The sequence below is a fragment of the Lepidochelys kempii genome, chromosome 5 (genome assembly GCF_965140265.1).
Source record: "Lepidochelys kempii isolate rLepKem1 chromosome 5, rLepKem1.hap2, whole genome shotgun sequence".
Classification (NCBI taxonomy): Eukaryota; Metazoa; Chordata; order Testudines; family Cheloniidae; genus Lepidochelys; species Lepidochelys kempii.
In genome coordinates, this window is record NC_133260.1 from 112,104,342 (window position 1) to 112,127,277 (window position 22,936).

At 40.9% G+C, this 22,936-nt stretch overlaps 1 protein-coding gene across 2 annotated transcripts in view; it reads left to right on the forward strand.

Annotated features, from left to right (window-relative positions):
- Positions 1-22,936, forward strand: part of ADAMTSL1 (ADAMTS like 1) — a 268,453-nt gene that overhangs the window by 140,572 nt on the left and 104,945 nt on the right. For both annotated transcript variants that reach the window (XM_073345470.1, XM_073345471.1), the window contains exons 14-15: positions 6,137-6,438; positions 15,957-16,086. In XM_073345470.1, the coding sequence (XP_073201571.1) occupies positions 6,137-6,438; positions 15,957-16,086 (432 nt within the window). The remainder of the gene's footprint in view (positions 1-6,136; positions 6,439-15,956; positions 16,087-22,936) is intronic.

The window sequence follows — 22,936 nt, forward strand, 5'->3', positions numbered from 1 at the left end:
CATATATCTATGAAAATTCATCCACCTAAGAGATACAGTTCTGTTTTAACATGTCAACTCATTGTAAACATTGTACAAAATAGCTCCAAAAATGCTGCAGTTTTACCTCACCATCTCTTATTCATATGGCAGGGAGAGGAGGAGGGCTTCCAAAAGGAAGCCATCCATCTTATTCCACTCCATTCAGCTGAGCTCCAGGAGCAGGACTTCATCTGAGAAAGTTTGTTGACTTCTCCGTTGAAGCCCCCCGGCTCAGCTCAGGAGAGCAGGCCTGTTGGCTTCTCCTTTGGAGCCCCTCTTCGCTTTTCATTAGGAAAGGAGGGGAGGAGAAGAAGTGCATAGAGGGAGAAAGAGAAGGGGAATGGTTTTTAAAACAGAAGCCCCTGTTATTCAATTGAGTGGCAGATTTGGAAGTGTAGTGATCTGGTTGGTGAAGAGACTATACAGTTTTGATGGCTGTGTTTTCTTGAAGACCGTTATAAGGATTGGAAGTCTCTTCAGCCAGTCAGACTGCTCTGTTCATCCATTCCATGTCCATGAGATGTTCCTGCCTACATTGTACCAGCCCATGATTAATTGTGAATAAATAGTAATTCTTTCAATATATTTGACAAGATAGCTTCTGTCATCTCTAATATGCTATGAAGCCATCAACTCCTGCCTCTGTTTTGTAAATAATGCCAGCCATTGTCGCCAGTTAATCCAATTTCCCCCAAGCACCTTCACTCTTTCTACTATGCCATCCCATAAAAGTCCATAAAGCCACTACATCATCAGTCATAAAATTTACTTCTGTCCTGATTGCCTACCAGACACATAGCAATGTCTGGTCAGCTGGTGCATTGTGACTGTGGCATTATATTAAACATGGGTGTTTCACAGTTACATCCCTTCCATTTGTTTGTTGTATCCTCTTGTTGTCTGTGATCAATGCTAAATTTGTAAGATTCTAGGAGCAGTGACTCTTTTTTAAAAATTTCATATGCATACACTATCTAGCATAATGGGACCTAGCTGTCTGATTGATTCATAGAATGTAAGGCCAAAAGGGACCATTATGATCATCTAGTCTTACCTCCTGCATAATTAGGCTTGGCAGAATTTGATTTCAATGTTTATTTAGAAGTATTTTTATTATCAATTTAAGTTATCATAGATGCACAAAGTTATGGGTTTTAACCATTTGTTTTTGTTTATTTAAATTTTCACCGTTTCAGGAAATAATTGGGGGTGGGGGTAGGCGGTAGAACAATGGGGGTAGATCAGACAGCCAGCTCTGGTGCTCCCAATTCAAATAGGATGTTAATAAATGGGAGAGGCTCAGAGAAGACCCATGAGGATGATTAAAAGATTACAAAACATGCCTGATAGTGATAGACTCAAAGAGCTCAATCTGTTTAGTTCAGCAACTAGAAGGTTAAGGGGTGACTTGATTACAGTCTATGCGTATCTGCGTGGGGAACAACTATTTTATAATGGGCTCTTCAATCTAGCGGACAAAGGTATAACATAATCAAAGGGCTGGAAGTTGAAGCTAGACAAACTCAGACTGAAAATTAGGCATATATATTCTTGACAGTGTGGGTAATTAGCCATTGGAACAATTTGCCAAGGGTTGTGATAAGTTCTCTATCAACTGACAATTTTTAAATCAAGATAGGATGTTTTTCTAAAAGATCTGATCTAGGGATGATTTGGGGACAGTTCTATGGTCTGTGTTGTATAGGAAGTCAGACTAGGTGATCACAATCGTTCTTTCTGGGCTTGGAATTTGAGTAGTTTTTTTGTGACCGTAGATGCTGAGATTCAAAAGTTAGTTTTATAACCTTTAAAACACAAATTGTCAACATCACATGTCAAAATATAGAAAGTAAATATCCTTACATCAAACTCCTAGCTCTCAAGTATCATTTTTCATACTCTGCCTATCAGTAAATTTCTATTATTATAGATGGAAATATTTTTTTTGTATGGTGAAATTGATGTTTATCTACATTTACCAATAAGCATCTAATCCTTCCAAGCCTATGCATAACACAGGCCATAGGATTTCTTTTCGCCATGCTCCTGAAATACTAATGTAATAATAATAATAATTAATAATGAGTTAGACACCTTTTATATGAATGAACCTAGAATGAAAAGAAAATCACATAATGGTTATTAAAACTATAGTTCTAGAAGTCTTTGTGCTCCTTTGTCATTACATATATAATGTATCTAACATTACCCATGTGGGGAATGGTCATTCACCACTCTCGAGAAAATCGTACATGAGGGATATTTATATCTATGTGAGAGCTCTTTCACTGGGGCTCAGTTTTACACCAACACGCTATGACAGCCAGAGTCAGAAAGAGCCGCAGACATGACTGAAAAGGTATGGGGTGCTCTATTTTTAATCAGATTGGTTTTGTTGGGAAGCTGGGTTTTTTGCTGTGTAACTCTTAAAAACACTTTTCTATGTTAACCTGATACCCAGCTTTTAACGTTGCTATAAATAAACCTGGTGTGAGCCATAAAAAACAGAGGGTAAACAATAATATCTGGATGCCAGATGGCACCAGCTTAGTGATGGGGCTGATTCAGTAAGAAACAAAAGGAAATTCCTGACATGCATCTGTGTGAACAGAACCCACAGGGAATTTCACATAGGCAGAAAGATCAGTGTACCAGAGTCACCTAAGCACTATTTCACATTCTTAAATAAGATTTTTGTGTATGCAAACATTCATATATAGTTTATTCAATTTTTCCTATTAAAATAGTGCATCTTTTAGATATTTATACATAGAAATTGACTAATTAGCAAGTTAAAAGTGAACTAAAAGTTGTTCCAACATAGACTAAAAATACTAAATATATGATTTTTTAATTTTTTTTGCCAAATATATTGACTGAGCAAGATGGCAGTAATGACACACACAAATATTACCAACAGGACCAGTCTGTCAGTGCTTTTCTCCATCAATTTCAGGAAACAGAAGAAGAAACAAAAGCAGGGAAAACTTCTTCCCATATTGGGGTTTAATCATATCCAATTAAGCTGTAAGTGCAGCTGCATAAAAGATCATACATGTGTTAAACTAACATTAGATAATGTTTGTGTCTTTTCATTTAGAAGGATCCCACAGTGCCTTAGGGAGTTAACGTGTATAGTATGTACATACTGTATATCAGATTGCTGTATCCACTACTGGGGAGAAAAACAGTAAATGTTTAACACTAAACACTGAGTCTACAAAATGGTGTGATACAACGTGAAGAAAAATATTACATTCAATTGAAACTGCAAGGAACATGTAGGGAAGAATGTAATTACCCAGATTGGCATTTGACCAGTGTGTTTGGGCTATTCCAGGCAAATGGAGCCTTGGGATCTTGAATGACAAGTGATCGTGATCTTGTTTTATGTCTCATCTGAACATCTCATCCAAGTGCACAGTGCTCTTTGTGATAATGCTGTGGCATTAGTTCAGTACTTTAGGGGAAGAGTGCCACGTATTGAGAAGGAGAGGAGGTATTGGGGTTAAGTGCAGGTCTGGCAGTCAGGAGACGTGGGTCTATTGCAGACACCTTCTGGGACCTTGGGCAAGTCACTAAAAGTAGCCACTGCTTTGGGGTATCTTGATTTTTTGGGTGCCTAAATTGACACCTGTGATTTTTCAAAGGTTCTGAGCACCCAGATCTTAAAGCTGAACCCCAGAGTAACCCAAAGAGGATTTTAAAAAATGTAAATGGTATCTTAAGAAAGGAACAAAAGGAAGCATAATGGAACAGATAGAGGAGTGGCAGTGAGGAAAGGGAAAAGAGGTTTTCACCCTGCACCTTAGATCATGTATGTTCTGTCAGTCAGTATTCATTCTGATTCTTCATAATATACCTGGATACGCAGATTCTCAAGGAGCAGCACCCATGTACTTACAGTCATACAGAATGGTCTGGATTTCCCCATAAAGACAACAGGGCCAGCTGTGGGTCTAGGGTGACCAGATACCAAGTGTGCAAAATCGGGACGGAGTGCGGGGGTAATAGGCGCCTATATAAGAAAAAGCCCCGAATATCAGGACTGTCTCTATAAAATCAGGACATCTGGTCACCTTTATGTGGGTCTCATCCAGTGTCCACTGAAGTCATGAGTTAACTGTGAGTCTTGGATTAGGCTCTATGTTTCAGCCTCCCACTTCACCAGTTTTCCTGCAGCTACTTTCACAAAGCAAAGTATGCACTGCTGCTCAGCTGCCCTCTAGAGAGTTTTGAAGTTAAATTAATGTGATCATTTCATGACAGAACAAAGTATGGATGTTCTCACCACCAATATCTGTTTAAAATAGCAAAGTCCATTATGTTGTTTTTATAAATGAGATGATCTTTGGCTGGAAAGCCACATTCTGAGTGCCAATCATGTTGAATTTTTAAATAAATTCCCTTACATAATTATAGAAGATCTGAGATCATGCTATCTAAACTAAGAGGGAGAGAGATAAAATACTATGCATCATACCACATGAGACAACAAGAGAGCTGTCATCTTGTGTTTTGAATATGAGTCTGGAAAAATTAAAATTGAATTTAATGAGGACCTGTTTTCAAAAAAATTCTGGTGTCCACAATTTGGCAGGTGCAATTATTTCTGCATGCAAAAGCCTACATATGCAAATAGTGCTAATATACACAAAGTAGGTAAATGGATGTGTATCTAATTGGCATGCACAGCTGGGTTTTCACATACAAGCACTATTCACTTGCACATGCAACTGATTGTATGTGCAAACTGAAGGCTGGATGATGGGACCTTTGAACATTTGGCCCACTGTTATTTATTGCCTTACAAATTCATGTTCTATGTTGTTTTTGTTTTAATTTCCACATTTCCTTAAACTATATTTTCATCAAGGTTTGTTAGGTATATGTTACAGAACCAATGAACCAAACTCTCATCAATCCAGAGTAAATCTATTGAAGTCAATGACGCTACTCTGGGTTTATTCAACTTACCAATGTGCACGGTTTGGCTTGCTGTATTTATTACATTTTTATGAACCTTGCATAAATACTAAATGGTACAGCAAAAATCTTTTCGGCTGAAATGGGTCCTGTGCACTATGCCCAACAGCAGCAACTAAGAAATCCTATAGGAAAATACACTGCCTCTTTTAAATACAGGATAGGTCATTTTGCAAGGAGCCTAGGAAACTCTTGTAATAGGAGAAGGCTGTGTGGTGTCTGCACCTAAAAGGAACAAGTACATGGCTTTCTTTAAAAGAACCATTTATTTTTAACTCATATTTTTCTTTGTCAAGTATTCCACTTTTGATCCTAACTCTCCCCTTTTACGGACTAGTCAGTGCCACTAATACAGAGACGCCCTCTGGGGGGTGGCAGACAGTGGCATCCTTCAGACTTTCCCACAGCTGGACTCCATAATGTCAACTGTGTTCCAGCCATTCAGTAACAACAGACACTATAAGGTCAGTCATAACAGAACAAGGTCACCAAGGGCTGTCCAGTTTTCCCTTCTCTTCTTAATAGTGGGTCCCTTGAAAGAGAGAGTGAGTGAGTGAGTCCTCTGAAAGAGCGGGAGGGAAAGAGAAGAAGAAAGGACCTAGAACTCATAATGTAAAAGTTGGGTCTAGGAAGCTGGACAAAAAATATAAATTCCTGAAGTTATTTCCAGTATTTGCCTTATCAGCTGCTAAGCATGGTGAAATTATATAATAATAGACGGTATTTATATAGCGTCTCCCATTTCCAAAGGGCTCCAGGATGCTGTAACACAGTATTTCTTTCTTTGTCTGCTTGTGTATTTTATCTATTTAAGTATAAATTGACTAGGTGATGTAATAGGTGTCTTTCATTTCTCACATCTGGGATTCTGAATGTTGTGTGTGTTGATTAGAGGAGAGAGAAAGGGGGTGAGAGAGACGTTAGGATTATACTGAGTTTTGCCCTAAGAACCGTAAGGTGTCCAAGATGCATGGCTGTGATGAGCACTTTACAGAAGTACTTGTATGATGAGATGAAGCACTCGTTTCCCAGACAAATCATGATGTTTTCTGCAACCACTGGACAAGGGATGCTGCCCACTTATCTTGGACATTGCTGCTTACTTTGCCCTCTCTCTTGCTTACCATAGGTTTATTCCTGAGGCCTGGTCTGCCTGTAGTGTCACCTGTGGGGTGGGCAGCCAGGTGCGGCCAGTGAAATGTCAGGTGCTCCTGTCTTTCTCTCAGTCTGTGGCTGACCTGCCAATTGACGAATGTGAAGGTCCCAAACCTGCATCACAACGAGCCTGTTACGGCGGCCCCTGCAGTGGGGAGGCTGCTGAATCTAACCCTGAGGAAACCGAACTGATCTATGGGGGCCTCCAGGATTTTGATGAACTCTATGACTGGGAATACGAGGGCTTTACGGAATGCTCAGAATCCTGTGGAGGAGGTGAGGGCAATTTGCTTTTTGCTCTGGTTAATTTGCTTTCCCCTTTTCCGGTATACGGTGCTTTGCAATGCGCACTGTCTAAAAGATGGCTTTGCTACGTCTGTTTGAAGAATAAAAAAGGCTTCAATGGGAAGCTATTAAGAATAAACTACATGTATTTCCCATTTGGGCCCATTGAATATCAAATGCCATGCTCATGCTCTCAGCTGTGAATGATTAATGCAGCTAATACTGCTGTTTACATTTCTTTCTTGATGACTTACATTTTTTATTCACACAAGGAAGAATAACATAAAGCAGCCTAGTGAGATGAACTAGCATCATTTTCTGTGCTTGTCTCTTGATATGGTCATATATGCACACACATACAAAACCAAATAATTCTGCCACTGCAGATGCATTTGCTTACTGAACTACTGGGGGCTCAGCTGGTTTCTGTAGCTTACAGTACAATCTGACGTTAGCTTGGATCCCAGTGCAAAAAGAAAACATATGGCAAAAATAGCCAAACATTTGATTGCCTAAAGCTTAACAGGCTTGGCATTTGGAAAGTCTAAAAGTTGATGAAAGTCAAAGGTTATGCCTATTATGATAATTATTTACACATTGTATAGTATTAATTTGAGTTTATGCTACCTTTTGTCCAATTGGTTCTGAAAAATTTTCCCATTGCAATTGTTTAAAATCCTAGGCTTTCCCAGCTGCTGCCCTTTTAAAGGCAATTTTCAGGCCATTTACAAAAGAATGCAGATAAAAAATATGGCCAAAAGAATCAATTTTATATATTAAATAGGAATGATGTTGTAGAATTGGAAAGAGGTCAATAGTGGGTTGAAGTTTAATGATTGGCTAAATATTGATCCTCCAGCAGTCAAATACAATAGAAAAAGGTTCCAGAAGATAGAAAAGGGTGGAGGGATAGCTCAGTGGTTTGACCTGCTAAACCTAGGGTTGTGAGTTCAACCCTTGAGGGGGTCATTTAGGGATCTGGGCAAAAATTGGGGATTGATCCTGCTTTGAGCAGGGGGTTGGACTAGATGACCTCCTGAGGTCCTTTCCAACCCTGATATTCAGTGATTCTATAATGCAAAGCATATCACAAAGTGCTTATATATTGCTGGCTACAGTAGTTGGCATTTGATTGCTGTTAACATACAGTTTTCTAACAATTACCACCATTATTTCCTGCTCTAATTATAACTAATTTTACCAGTGCATGTTGACTAGTGGCAAACACTGACTTTTTAATAGCAACCACTGTATTTTGAGTCTGACTGGCCAATAATGATTTGTAATGCTTGTGTTTTGAACCTGGAATCTTGACTAGCTCAAGCAATGTCCCCTTGAACTAAAAGGAAATCATTTCAATACATACAGTGTATATATATACGTAGACATTTTCACATAGAACGTACGTAAATTATTATGACAGAAACACTTTACCAATTTAAGATCTTTGGATTATCGACAAAGATGGTTAGTTGGGAGATTTACTTACTTATTTATTTATTTGTTTGTTATCTGGTCAACCAAAAATAGGCCAGATTAAGAAATAAATTCTAAATCAAAATTTTTGTAGCTACAGATGCAAGACAGGTCAAGCTAATTTTATTGGTTTTGTACTCTCAGGAGATGAAATTGGATAGACATAGAAGTAACCTTTCACCTTGGAGAGGTAGCAACCAGAAGGAACTAGTGAGTAATTTCGTCTGCCGTTAGTGGCTGCATTTCCCAGAGCTGTCATCAAATATCATGTAACAATTATGCGATTCTGGTAGATATAAACATAGAAAATCCCATTTGATGGTATATTGAAAGTGAATTTAAACTTCTTAGATTCATGTCCCATCCTTGCACCCTGTTACATTTTAATTTCCCATGCATGAATTAATAGGTATTTTGAAAGAAAACAGTTTGAAGCAGGACAGCTTCATTATGGTGAAATGTTGTGTGATAAATAATATTTAGAAGTGAACCTCAAACAAGTGTCCTCTGGAAAGTGGAAGGAGCAGCCTTTTCTTACTTTTTATTTGTACTTTGCAGCACAGTTTCTGACAGGTAATGGAAGAAGAATATTGGAGGACTTAAGCAATGGTTCTTGTATTGATTTAACACTTGTCTTCAATTACATGCATTGGCCTACCCAAAATATCGGGACAGTTTATTTTAGCCTGCTGAAACACACTAAGTGTGAGATTGTGGGGAGGGGTGGGCAGGCAAAAGTTGTTCTGAGCCACCTTTATGTTCCCCTGATACTGGGGAAAGCCAGAAGACTATTTGGTTCCTGGCACAAGTTACTACAGGCTGTACCCTCTGACCATAGCCTTCAGGAGTCAGTCTGGCAGCCAAGGACTAGATGAACTCATGGGCTTCTTAGCCACCACCCCTGTTTTCCACAACAGTTATACTGGCAGACAAGATGGCAGGCTGTGTTGGAGCCACTATGGTGGTTCCGTGCCACTGGAAGTCCCCTATATTCGGAGAGTCTCCCTAGTGCCAGTTAAACCAGGTTTCCATCTCCTTTGTGCTACTGTGGTAACTCAAATCAGTAGGATCACACTAGTGAATTGAGCCTATAACATTTATATTGAGAAATCAGCTTTTCATGCATAGCGATAAAAACAATTTTTTTAAAAAAAAATTGAGTTTGCAATGTGTTCCTTTGAGAATTCTTCATTTTCGTTAGAAAGGTAGAGATTTTTTTATTTCCCAAGGCCAAATCCAAATACTCCCTGTGGCAGCAAAGTGCAGGCAGACTGGAGCCAGATATGTACAGGGCAGGCAAGAGACATCCAGCAGTCATCGGGCAAGGTGTTAACAATAGGGCCAGCATACTGTGCTGTGACCTTTATTTGCTGTTTGCACTTGCTGATAGTGGCAGAAATCATGTCTGCTGGACTGAGTGCTAGCCATGCTCCCTGCTTGAATAATCATGACCCCTGTGGCTCTGGTGCCTGTCCCATCATATTAGAAGTGGAGGGAAATGAAAGTTCAAGTTTATGCACTATGACTAGATGTTGTGTCCAGTCCACATCATGAGCGCCACAGTTTCCACACTGCATTTTGACTTCTTATGCCCCTTCTGCCACCATATTTGTCTGTGGAGCCGGGGGAGGCTTTAACCCTAGAAGTTGTACGGTGCAAGTTACAAAGTTATCATAATGCTGTTGGCTTGTAGGCCGCTTAGATGGCAAATACAAGCAATAAATAATACCTGAGTCTGTTCCTATCTTGGATAATTGTTGGAAGGTTTTGAGACTGCATGCAACACATCTTGAATATTTGGCTACATCTGTTATGATAGTGTATATGTTGGAATATTAATTTAAACATTCTGTTGGCATTGCCAGTCAACTGTAATTGAACATGCTACTTCATATGTCTGCAGTTCATGCTAAATATTTTGATGTTGACATGACTTTAGATTTGCAATGGCCTGTTGCAGCAAAATACAAACAAACTACCCCTCTGAAACCTGCTGTCAGTGTTAAAGCATGTGGATAGGGGATGTTTAGTAATAAATTTCAAACACTTCACCCTCCATTGACATAACTGTTTTGAAATAAAATCTGGAATCTCTTCAAAAGTTAGTATGCTTTCTAATGAGTGGGGCTGTATCCTGGCAGGATAGACAATAAAACTACTGGACATACACTGAGAGACAATTTAGATGGACTGAATAAGCAAGGAGGAGAGAGAAACAGGGCGTGGAAGTTTAAAAAAAAATACTGTAAGGTAAAGAGTAGCCTAAGAGACTGATCCTGAGAACTGTAGAGACTCCTCAGTTGTAGTGAGGGTTGGGGAGAGGGATTAGACTCAGCACTTTCAGGATTAGACCACTTGTGGATTACAAATCCAAGGCAAGCACAGTGAAAATGCTAACACTTTTATGTTGCATATAACATTAGACAGCAATTTATTTGTGAAACTCCTACCTGGGGAAGCCACAAAGAGGTACTGAAGCTACCAGATCAAAGTAAATAGGAGAGATGGACTTTAGCTGCAAAATCCACATCTGAACATTTGAAGGTGTTTCCTATCACGGTTGTGGTCCAGGCCTATCTCTAGCCAGTTGTCAGATATCTTTGTGAAACTCATTGGTTTCATTTCATAGGAGGTGGTAGAAACCATTTTCTTTGGTTTCCATCCGCATTGATTGGAAGCCCCTTCTCACCTTGATTGTTGTTTTCACGTAACACACTCTGTACAGTTAAGTCTGTACAAGAAACCACCCCAAAGGACTGCCCAGTGTCCTGAGCACAATGATGCTTTACTATTCAGCCAATATTTGTAAGACCCTTGGATGGTCAAAACAGTGTTCCCTTTAGAGCATATAATAATGCATTCAGCAGAAAAGTGACCTGGTTAGAAAGTTATTGAACATTTAAAGATAGGGAACATGTAGGGAATTTGTTTGGTTTCCCTTCGTACACATAAATCACTGACATTTGTTTTACTCACTCAAATACTCTATTGTTTTATTTTTAAAAATCAAATAGAACCATCTTTGGGGGCTATTCTAAGTGTCTAATAAAATATTGTGTTTATAAATACCATTCTCTGGGCCATCTGGTAGGGGGAAAAACCCCACAATGATATTGGCTGACTTTGGGGATTTCAGTAGTGTCCCACGTGATGTAAATATTCAGTAAGAGGTGGATTCCCTTCCCTCTCCCCTTACTCTGATTCTCTGTGGCTGCAACCTGAACACCTGGGAATGACATAGCTCCTGGAGTCCTGTGCACACCTGGTATAGGCATGTGCAGCACTCTAGCAGCCCACTCATGTCTATATCCCTTGCATACTATGGAGCTGTGCTTTATGAGGCTATCACCACCCTAGCCTGCAGTGTATGTTGGGGGCAGAGGACAGAGAAGCAGGACCAATAGATTCATGAATAGGAAGATCTATGTCTTTGAACAAACTGCACTCCAGAAGCACTATTGTAAGTTGTTGCATATTGGTGAATAATATTGTGCTGTTTTTTTCCTAGTGGCATCAGTTTTAGCTTCAAAAATAATACAGCGTATTGCAGGTTCTGTTTATACACACAGTAATATTATTCTGGCTGCTTTCCCATAGTTACTCAAGCCTGTCAAACACTTTTTTGTGAAGGTTGTCATCTTCAGAGGGGTTGGGGTGTTTTGGAAAACAGATTACTGTTGTGGTGATGGTGGACCAGTTATTCAAGGACAAGTCTAGTTAAACTTTTCCCAGTTAAGTGAAGTCATGATTATAGAAAGTGTGCTCAGATTTCCCTTGAATTACTGAAGGTTGGGTTATCTAGGTAGCATAGGCAAATCATGAACTTACGTGAATCCTTGTATTGGACCAGTTCAAGGGGCTCAAAGAGTAAATTAGTTTACGTGGATTTTTCTTAAATGTAGGTTTTTCTCTGGTGCTTATCACAGCAATATCTGAGCACTTCACATACATTAATTACTTAAACCTCACTACATCCTTGTGAGACAGGGAAGTACTAATATCCCCATTTTACACTTGGGTAATGGGAGACAGAGAGAAACTGTCATGCCTAAAAGCACAGTCAGAAGCTGGCAGAACTGGGAACAGAACTTAGATCTCCTGAGTAGACCTGGGTAAAATTTTTCATCCAAAAATTTGTTTAGGTGAAGAATGCAGATCTGGTGACACCAAAACATTTAATGAGTTTATGTAAATTCACAGAATTTTTCATTTTGGAAAAAAACCCTCAAAAATAGATATTTTGATTTTTCTATTTGAAACTACTTGTTTCAAAATTTCCATTTCATTTTTAAAAATTGTAAAAAAAAAAAAAAAGTTTTTAAATGGTCAGAAGCAAAACAAAACGTTTTGTTTATCCCACCTTTTTTTTTTAACTTTTCAATTTGCCAAAAAAAAAAATCATTTTCAGTCTGATCCAAAACAAATTTATTTTGATTCTTTGAAATGTCCAGCAACGTCAAAAATGCTTTATTCACCGAACTCTGCTCCTGAGTTCCAGTCCATCACCTTAATCACAAGACTATACTTTCTCCTTTTTAGTTCCCACAGCTGCTCCTGCTCTGTTCCCTGCCTCCAACTCTCAAAGGTGCCTTACTCCCCTGCATGACCAGTGTCCAGATTAGAATCATAGAATAGAATCATAGAATATCAGGGTTGGAAGGGACCTCAGGAGGTCATCTAGTCCAACCCCCTGCTCAAAGCAGGACCAATCCCCAACTAAATCATCCCAGCCAGGGCTTTGTCAAGCCTGACCTTAAAAATATCTAAGGAAGGAGATTCCACCACCTCCCTAGGTAACGCATTCCAGTGTTTCACCACCCTCCTAGTGAAAAAAATTTTCCTAATATCCAACCTAAACCTCCCCACTGCAACTTGAGACCATTACTCCTTGTTCTGTCGTCAGCTACCACTGAGAACAGTCTAGATCCATCCTCTTTGGAACCCCCTTTGAGGTAGTTGAAAGCAGCTATCAAATCCCCCCTCATTCTTCTCTTCTGCAGACTAAACAATCCCAGTTCCCTCAGCCTCTCCTCATAAGTCATGTGTTCCAGTCCCCTAATCATTTTTGTTGCCCTCCGCTGGACTCTCCAATTTTTCTACATCCTTCTTGTAGTGTGGGGCCCAAAACTGGACACAGTACTCCAGATGAGGCCTCACCAAAGTCGAATAGAGGGGGACAATCACATCCCTCGATCTGCTGGCAATGCCCCTACTTATACATCCCAAAATGCCATTGGCCTTCTTGGCAACAAGGGCATACTATTGACTCATATCCAGCTTCTTGTCCACTGTAACCCCTAGGTCCTTTTCTGCAGAACTGCTGCCGAGCCATTCGGTCCCTAGTCTGTAGCGGTGCATGGGATTTTTCCGTCCTAAGTGCAGGACTCTGCACTTGTCCTTGTTGAACCTCATCAGATTTCTTTTGGCCCAATCCTCTAATTTGTCTAGGTCCGTCTGTATCCTATCCCTACCCTCCAGCGTATCTACCTCTCCTCCCAGTTTAATGTCATCCGCAAACTTGCTGAAGGTGCAATCCACACCATCCTCCAGATTATTTATGAAGGTATTGAACAAAACCGGCCCGAGGACCGACCCTTGGGGCACTCCACTTGATACCAGTTGCCAGCTAGACATGGAGCCATTGATCACTACCCATTGAGCCCGACAATCTAGCCAACTTTCTATCCACCTTATAGTCCATTCATCCAGCCTATACTTCTTTAACTTGCTGGCAAGAATACTGTGGGAGACCGTGTCAAAAACTTTGCTAAAGTCAGGGAATAACATGTCCACTGCTTTCCCCTCATCCACAGAGCCAGTTATCTCATCATAGAAGGCAATTAGATTAGTCAGACATGACTTGCCATTGGTGAATCCATGCTAACTGTTCCTGATCACTTTCCTCTCCTCTAAGTGCTTCAGAATTGATTCCTTGAGGACCTGCTCTATGATTTTTCCAGGGACTGAGGTGAGGCTGACTGGCCTGTAGTTCCCAGGATCCTCCTTCTTCCCTTTTTTAAAGATGGGCACTGCATTAGCCTTTTTCCAGTCGTCCGGGACTTCCCCCGATCGCCATGAGTTTTCAAAGATAATGGCCAATGGCTCTGCAATCACATCCGCCAACTCCTTTAGCGCTCTCGGATACATCCAGCCCCATGGACTTGTGCTCGTCCAGCTTTTCTACATAGTCCCGAACCACTTCTTTCTCCACAGAGGGCTGGTCACCTCCTCCCCATGCTGTGCTGCCCAGTGCAGTAGTCTGGGAGCTGACCTTGTTCGTGAAGACAGAGGCAAAAAAAGCATTGAGTACATTAGCTTTTTCCACATCCTCTGTCACTAGGTTGCCTCCCTCATTTAGTAAGGGGCCCATGCTTTCCTTGACTTTCTTCTTGTTGCTAACATACCTGAAGAAACCCTTCTTGTTACTCTTAACATCTCTTGCTAGCTTCAACTCCAGGTGTGATTTGACCTTCCTGATTTCACTCCTGCATGCCCGAGCAATATTTTTATACTCTTCCCTGGTCATTTGTCCAATCTTCCACTTCGTGTAAGCTTCTTTTTGGTGTTTAAGATCAGCAAAGATTTCACTGTTAAGCCAAGCTGGTCGCCTGCCATCTTTACTATTCTTTCTACACATCGGGATGGTTTGTCCCTGTAACCTCAAAAGAGGGTTCCAAAGAGGATGGATCTAGACTGTTCTCAGAGGTAGCAGATGACAGAACAAGGAGTAATGGTCTTAAGTTGCAGTGGGGGAGGTTTAGATTGGATATTAGGAAACACTTTTTCAGTAGGAGGGTGGTGAAACACTGGAATGCGTTACCTAGGGAGGTGGTGGAATCTCCTTCCTTAGAAGTTTTTAAGGTCAGGCTTGACAAAGCCCTGGCTGGGATGATTTAATTGGGGATTGGTCCTGCTTTGAGCAGGGGGTTGGACTAGATGACCTCCTGAGGTCCCTTCCAACCCTGATATTCTATGATTATATGATTAGATTTAGGGGAGTGCAAGTTAGAGCTCTAGTGTCTGGATGTGGCAGTCTGACAACAGCTGTTGTTCACAAATGTTGAATATTATCACATCACTTTTTTTTCTGCACCTAGAACAATCCTGTTGCTGCTTAAAATAGAACATAAAAATGGGCCATCTTTAACACCACACCCCCTCTTAATTGAATGATCACATCACTGCCTTGGCTGGTATGCAGTCTGGTTGCATTCATTGTTTCAGTGTCAGAAGGACATTTGTTTTGTGCTTCTGCTTGTTTCAGTGACACTTGTGGAAGGTGCGGGACCAAGGAATTTGTCACCCTAATAAAGTTGCTTTATGAGATTGACAGCAATGGCTGATTGAAACAAAGCTGGGGCCTCCTTTTTAGTTATTTAATTGGAACTTCATGTAGGGTGACCAGATAGCAAGTGTGAAAAATCATGATCAGGGTGGAGGGTAACAGGTAACTATATAAGGCAAAGCCCCGAATACCAGGACTGTCCCTACAGAATCAGGCCATCTGGTCACCCTACCTTCAGGTAGGTGGGGAACAGGAGGAAAGGAGAGGCAATGGTGAATGTGGCCAGAGGCATGTCTGTTTCTGGAGAGTTACAGGAATTGTAGATGGAGGTTTCCTGTTAAAACAGAAGGGAGTGGAAGCCTGTGATTCACCCCAGTCTTTCAGGGCCAACATGCCAGGAGAGGCATTCCTAGCCTTTAGATGCTCATGTTAGTGTCTTCATTGAGCTGCCAGTCAGCATGGAACACCTCACCCTGCACACTACATGGCTGTAAAGCATGAGCAGCAAAACCTCACAGTAGCATGTCAGCCTGCTCATCGGGGTTGGAAGCCCCTCCCTTTGCCCTCAGCTGCAGGTTTGGTAGCAATGTCTGAACTGACTCCATTGATGATCCTGAGTATCAAACTGTATTTTCTGATGTGCAGAGGCCCCCACAGCAATTTAGCAGGACCCCTGCTGGTGCCATGTCTGCACTTCATCACCCCTTGAGTTCTGTGCATTGAGTCCTGACTGGAATGTTGTATGCAGGTGTCCAAGAGGCTGTTGTGACGTGCTTGAACAAACAGACAAGAGAGATTGCAGACGAAACTCTGTGTGTGACCAGCCGCCGTCCTCCACAGCTACTGAAAGCCTGTAATCTGGAGCCCTGCCCCCCAAGGTAGGCAGCTTACATCCTTACCTTCAGCAGCACATGATTTCCTGTGCATGCAGGAGAGGAAGAGTTAATATAAAACATAAGAGCAGCCATACTGGGTCAGACCAAAGGTCCCTGAAGCCCAGTATCCTGTCCTCTGACAGTGGCCAATGGCAGGTGCCCCAGAGGGAATGAACAGACAGGTTATCATCAAGTGATCCATGCCCTGTCACCCAATCCCAGCTTCTGGCAAACAGAGGCTAGGGACACCATCCCTGCCCATCCTGGCTAATAGCCATTGATGGATCTATCTTCCATGAATCTATCTAGCTCCCTTTTGAACCCCATTATAGTATTGGCCTTCACAACACCCTCTGGCAAGGAGTTCCAGAGATTGACAGTGTGTTGCATGAAAAAATACTTTCTTGTGTTTGTTTTAAACTTGCGACCTATTAATTTCATTTGGTGGCCCCGTGTTCTTGTATTATGAAATTATTATTGTTGTTATTGTTATTTGAGGTCTGAAACTAATTTGCAGTGTCCCAAACTCCCACTTAAAACTGTTTTAAATGTCTGTGAAACTAGGACATTTGGGGCCAGATTTGCTGGTTTGAACCTGGACTTCACTGGAATTCTATGTGTATATGAGTATAACTGAGAACAGTATCAGGGCCTGAGGTTTTTAGCCCAATAAATTCAGTGAATTGGACTAAACAAATGTTTTGTTTCAATCCCACATGATTCTTCTTAATTGTTGTAAAGTGAAGAAAGAGAATTTAACTGGATGAAAGTCTATGGCCTTTGTTATACAAGAGGTCAGACTAGATGACCTAATGGTCCCTACTGGCTTTTAAAATGATTAGCTGTGTACCATAGTGATGGAAGGGTCAAGAGCATGAGCTTACTTGAAGATTTTTCAATGCGATTTAAAGATACCACAGAAGAAGCAAATCAAATATACTAGCATGAGGTGATTTCAGTGTAAGCTATTTAAACAATATCCGCAATACACACATGCGCACAACACACACGCCACAACTCACACAATGTAATGTGTTATAACCTTTTCAGTTTATAGTATTATTTTGCTTAGGCCTGGTCTACACTGGGGTGGGGGAATCGATCTGAGTTATGCAACTTCAGCTACGTGAATAACATAGCTGAAGTCGACGTACTTAGATCTACTTACTGTGGTGTCTTCACTGCGGTGAGTCAACAGCTGACACTCCCCCATCGACTCCGCCTACACCTCTTGTCCTGGTGGACTACTGGAGTCGACAGGAGAGTGCTCAGCGATCGATTTCTTTCCCATCGATCCTGCGGGTAATGTAGACAACCCCTACAGAGCTGTGCTAAAATGGAGGGGCATATCTCAGAAGGCTCATACATTCAAATCAGATAAGCATCCAAATGTTTGGTTGTTTGTCTGAACTTTACTCAAACTTACCTGAAGCTTTTGGATGCCCACATTGGCCGCCCTCCTTCCTCTCAATACACCTTGCCCTCAAAAGTCCTCCAGAACCTATTCCTCCCAGTGCTTAGATACTATGGTGGAGGATGCTGTGGAAAACCCTCACCCTAAAGATAGCAGACTTCCCCATTTCCAGGAAAAAGGCAGGGTGTCAAATCTATGTCACTCATGAAGCAAAATGGCTTTTAAAAGATTCTTAGGGCTTTGTTTAGATGTGATTAGGCCTTTCCAGGTCTGTAAGTAATTATTCCATATTATGTATATGTTTTTAATTATTTAGGACCTGATTCCTTTTACATCAAGGCCCCTTTACACTGCTCTGGCAATGTAAAGGACCTTAAAATGGGTTTAAACATAACATAAGTCCACTTTAATGCCCCTTTACATTGATAGAGTGGTATAAAATGGGCACTGGTGCAAATGAGAAGCTCTTAGCCTTTACGTATGCACATGTATGGTACTATATGTGTGAGTAGTATACTCAGGGGTGTATGGTTATGCTGGTATATCAGTAGATTTAAGGTGCACTGTGAGGTTAAAGTTAGAAATCAAGTGTGTCCAGTGTCCAAGAATAATAAAGATATTTGGACTGGATATAATTTGGTTGGATGATGAAGATTCTGAGTTGTGCAATAGTGAGAGCCAAATGGGCTGAACCGCTTTTCCAATACGGTACAAGAACTATTTTATAAGCAGAATAATGCACTCTTGAGCAGTTACGTTCTGTTATTCAACCTGCATGTCTTGATGTATAAACAGCACACACACATTTGTTAATGCTGATTAGCACTGTGATGATGGAAAGCATTATATAAATGTTAAGAAGCAGTAGTATATCTGTCCATAGGTATCACACATTTACCCTTACCTTAATGGAGACAGAATTCACTGCTGGAGAGTTCCTGTTTTAAGTACAGAGAGAGAGAGAGAAAATAGCTAACCCACCTACCAAGACTAGCATGGAGAATAGGCATACCCATTGATTGAGAGGCCTGGAGCATGCCCTAGGCCAGCAGGATCTGAGTTTGATTCTTCTCCCTTCTAGATGATGACAGCTGGCTATGTGGGTGGAAAGCACTACCCTTTTTGGAATATAGCTGGCAGTATGAAATAGACAAGTAAACATAATTTGGAGGTGTTCATCTAGAGTTATTCCCTTTTTGGTGTTCCTTTTAGTGATGATATGATAGACTGAGATACTGGTCCAGATGTGCTGATGATCTGACCCACCAAATGGACTTTCGGCTGGTGGGAGGGTATGTGTACACTGAAGAATTTGCCTGAATTATATAAAGGGTGGGGTTTTTCAATATTATTTAAAAATCCAGACAAAACAAGAATTTCAGTAAGCTCTTTGGGACAGTAGCTGTCTTTTTGTTCTGTTTGTAAATGCTTAGCACAATGTGGTTCTGGCCAATGACAGACTTCTAGGTAATACCAATAGACACATAATAATAATAATAAATTAATTAATGGATCTGGCCTTAGTGGCTGCTCTGTGTGTGGTCAGTTGTATGCAGAGGATTCAGATTCTATTCTGCTTGCTTGTCAGCAGCGGCTGGAAGTATTGGGGAGGCAGCCGGTTCATCTCCTCAGTGGGGAGAGTGTGTCACTCTGTAGTGACACCTCTTGGTGAACACAAGAAACAGATTTATAGGGTCTCCAGACATAGCTATATCTAACTCTCCTTTGATGGAAAGTCAGGATGGGAATAGGAAAAGGGGAAGTATGTAGGTCCAATCTGCTCACACCTATGTCTCTCTTCGCATTTCCTCCTAAATGTTCTCCCCACCCTCCTTCCCTGTGCATTTCTCCAGCCTACCTCCCATCTTGCACTCTTGGCTTCGTAACTTTTTATACTGCCTCCTGGTTTGGGGCAGCCTCCCACTCCCCATGCACCAATCAACCTTCCTTTCTCCTTTGAAATCCCCCCTTAACACATGATTTCATGAAAGTTTCCAACACTGATCTCCTCTCTCTTGCTATCAGCACTGCTTTGGAGTTGAACTATCACCTGTTGTGGTATGTATAATAGGACAGATCCACAGCAGTTGTGGTCGATGTAGTGGCATAGCTCAATTGGATAAGTATATCTAGGTTAGATGGTAAGGGACTGATTCTCTTGTGGGCTAAAGGCTTCTGAACTCAATTCTGGCAATGTAAAGGGGCCTTAAGGTAGGCATAAATTACATTTACTGTGTAAATGAGAATCAGACCTTACGTTCCTTAGGACAGAAGCCTTGTTTCCTAGAAGCTTACAAAGTGCCATTACACTAATGGCATTATATAAATATAAATTACCAAGTAATAGTATAACAACAGTCCGCAGCCTCCAAAGGGGCACAGATGGCATCAGAAAGGTTTGTTTGTTCGTTAGTCCTATCATCCTAATGAAAGATCCTTCAGAATCTTAACTCAAGAAATCTTGATCCAGGAGTTCTGGTGGCAATCTAGGGTAAAATCCTGGCCCCACTAAAGTCAATGGCAGCATTCCTATTGACCTCATTGGGGACAGGATTTCACCTCTAGTGCTTTGAGGCCTCTGCGACAGAGGTTCCCAAACTGAAATCCATAATGATTCCCAGTATTCTTGCTGATGACTTATGGGCAGAGCTGGCTCATCTTCTGGTGCTGGCTCTTCCTCCTTGTTTCCAGCTGCTAAACTACATTAAAAGAAGCTAAAAATATATTAAATGCTTTCCTAATATGACTGTGCCATGTAAGTGACTGCTGTAGTTGTGTTTATTGTGAATAGGAAGAGAGGGAGTCCACTGGACATAGCAAATGGGGTGGCAGGTGACCCTTAAGATACTAGACTGTAGTTCACACTGTGAAAAATTCTGAGGATCCCTGCCCTTTAAAATGAGAATTCCCTCCCTTTTTATTTAGGCAGTCAGGGGAAACTGCTTCAGTGGAGATTCATCCAGCAAAGGGACAAAACATGGTTACATTTTGAGTCTAATCCACTTTAAGAACTTCCTGTTGGTTTAAGAGTGAGAACATTTGTAGGCTTAAGGGCTTTACCTCTGCTACAGACACTCTCGGGTTATCGATGGCAATCTCCATAGCTTCTCAAAGGGTTATCCCAGCCAGGCATAAGGCTTAAAAACAAGCTTTTCCTGGGCAACAACCAGCTTTATTTGTTACATACTGTAAGTGCAAGAGCAGTGGACAATTGCATTCTAGAAGATTTTTTATAATTGGCCATTTTTTTAAGAAGACCCTTTCAAAGCAGAAAATTACTTACCACAGGAGGAATTGAAAAGAACGGCTTTCACTCTATTTGTTATTCCATCATTTTTCTTGGGCATTTGAGATAGCCCAGGGAGAAGGGATCTTTACAGTGTGACAACTTTTCTCCCTCTAAGTCAGGATAAGGGGAGTAGGCTGAAGGACTGCAGACTTATGGGATTTATAAGAGCACCTAAGTGAGTTAGGCCCCTAACTTCCAATAGAATGAGGCACCTACCCTGCTTTAGCTGCTTTTGTAAATACCGCTAGGCACCTACCTGCATTTTAGGTGCCTAAAGGTCTTTCTAAATCTGGCCTGCTATCTTAGAACCTTTACACTGTAAATACATCTATTGGTGAGAAACCAAAACCAAACCACAAAACTCAAGTTTTCAAAAATCCACAGCTATATGGAGTCAACAAAAAGTTATGCTTTGAGTTTAGACAGAAGATTTTCAGAGCCCAGAGACGTTAAACACAAAAGTTGGCTGGTTTTGTTTCCTTGTTCAAACCTCAAAGCAGCTGAGTGTCCCATGGTTTTGGATTTTGTTGTGAGGAAGTTTTTCCTTCAAGAAAAATGGCAGAAGAAAAGCCCAATGACTTTTCTCTTGGATACAGCTAAACAAAACCGCCCTGTAAATAATAGCTGTTGAAACAAGGAACGGTGGAATGTAGAGGACACTGGCAGTTCTTATTTTTGAAATTGGTGCCTCAATACTGTGGTTTTTGGTACATTAGAAATTAACAGAATAGAATGGTCTGTCCTTAGGTATCCTTACTTGTTATTTCTGAGTGCACACAACAGAGAGATACCGAGGGCATAATTCTGATCTCACATCAGTGTAAATCAGGTGTAACAGGTGTGCAGAATCAAGCTGTAAGCAATTGATAGACTAGATCTATACAGAGTAGACTCAGAATAGCTCATCAATTAAAAATAAAGTTTTCCGCCGACTCCACTGGGAGGGCGATTTCTTTGAGAGATAAAAACACACATTTCTTCTGATTGCTATGTTTGTATTTTAAATTGTTCTAAAAATAGTCTGAAGAATTAATTTCCAGTGATGTCTTCACTCTTTTTGACAGCAAAATTGACCCATGTCTAAAAACATTTCCTTCCCCAACCCAAAATACAAAGGCAGTCATCATTTAATCAGATGTAATCACCCTGGGTTATAACTGCAATGGCATGAAAGGCTCATGATAAACCATTGAACACTACCAAAAGGAAGAAAGAGTGTGCCATGGCTGTGTTCTTAATTATAACTGCTTAATAGCTTGGTCACTGCATGTTGAAAAGATTTGGTAAACGTGCGTGGAGGAGGGGAGAGAAGCAAAGCAATGAAAGCCAGATGGCTGAAAAAGAAGGAAATTCTAGGCAATTTTTGCAGCTTTGTTCTCACATACTTTCAGAACTAAACTTTTATTCTTGTGCAACAAAGAACAGCTGAATGGTACAGAACAGATAAACAGTGAAGAAAAAGTGCACAGTTCCAGGAATAACACAAGCTTTTCCTTCCCACCTCTCCCTACCTCCTCTTTCTCAAGCCTGTAGCTCTAATAAGAACAGAGAAGGGACTGTAAGAGCAAATTGATGGACCCAGTACATGGCTGAGGTGTCAAGGCACCATAAGCCAGGCTGGGCACCCACTCAATGCTCAGCGACCACCTCCTTTTTTCTTTTTCCTCTGGTGCTGCCTGTTCTATTTTTGTATAACATAGGACACATTTAAATGTATTGTTTTCTCTTCTGGATGCTGTATTTTTTCCCTGTTTTGTTCTTTCTCATTTCCCAATTGAATTCAAGCTATACAGGAGGAAAAATAATTTATTTTTTTACTTGTTTGGGAATCAGGAGGTGTCAGATTGTTTGTGGGTCAAGGCTACTGTAAGTGAATTCCATCTAGACACTGAAATGAATTAAGCATGTACTAAGGGTCAAACCCTGAGGTACTTCCTCTGACCCATACACAGGTGCTCAGTGTGTGGGGGAGACCATAAGAAGTCTGCCCATCCTACACAGCCAGGCTGAATTGAAGCCTCTCAGTCTGTTCCTTGAAAAACAATTGTGACTTGTGATTTCTTGTTGTGTCATCACTGGTATATTGATATTACAATACAGCGCCACTGGCAGGAAATACCTGTTCTTATTCTCATTGCAGCCATTTCTCA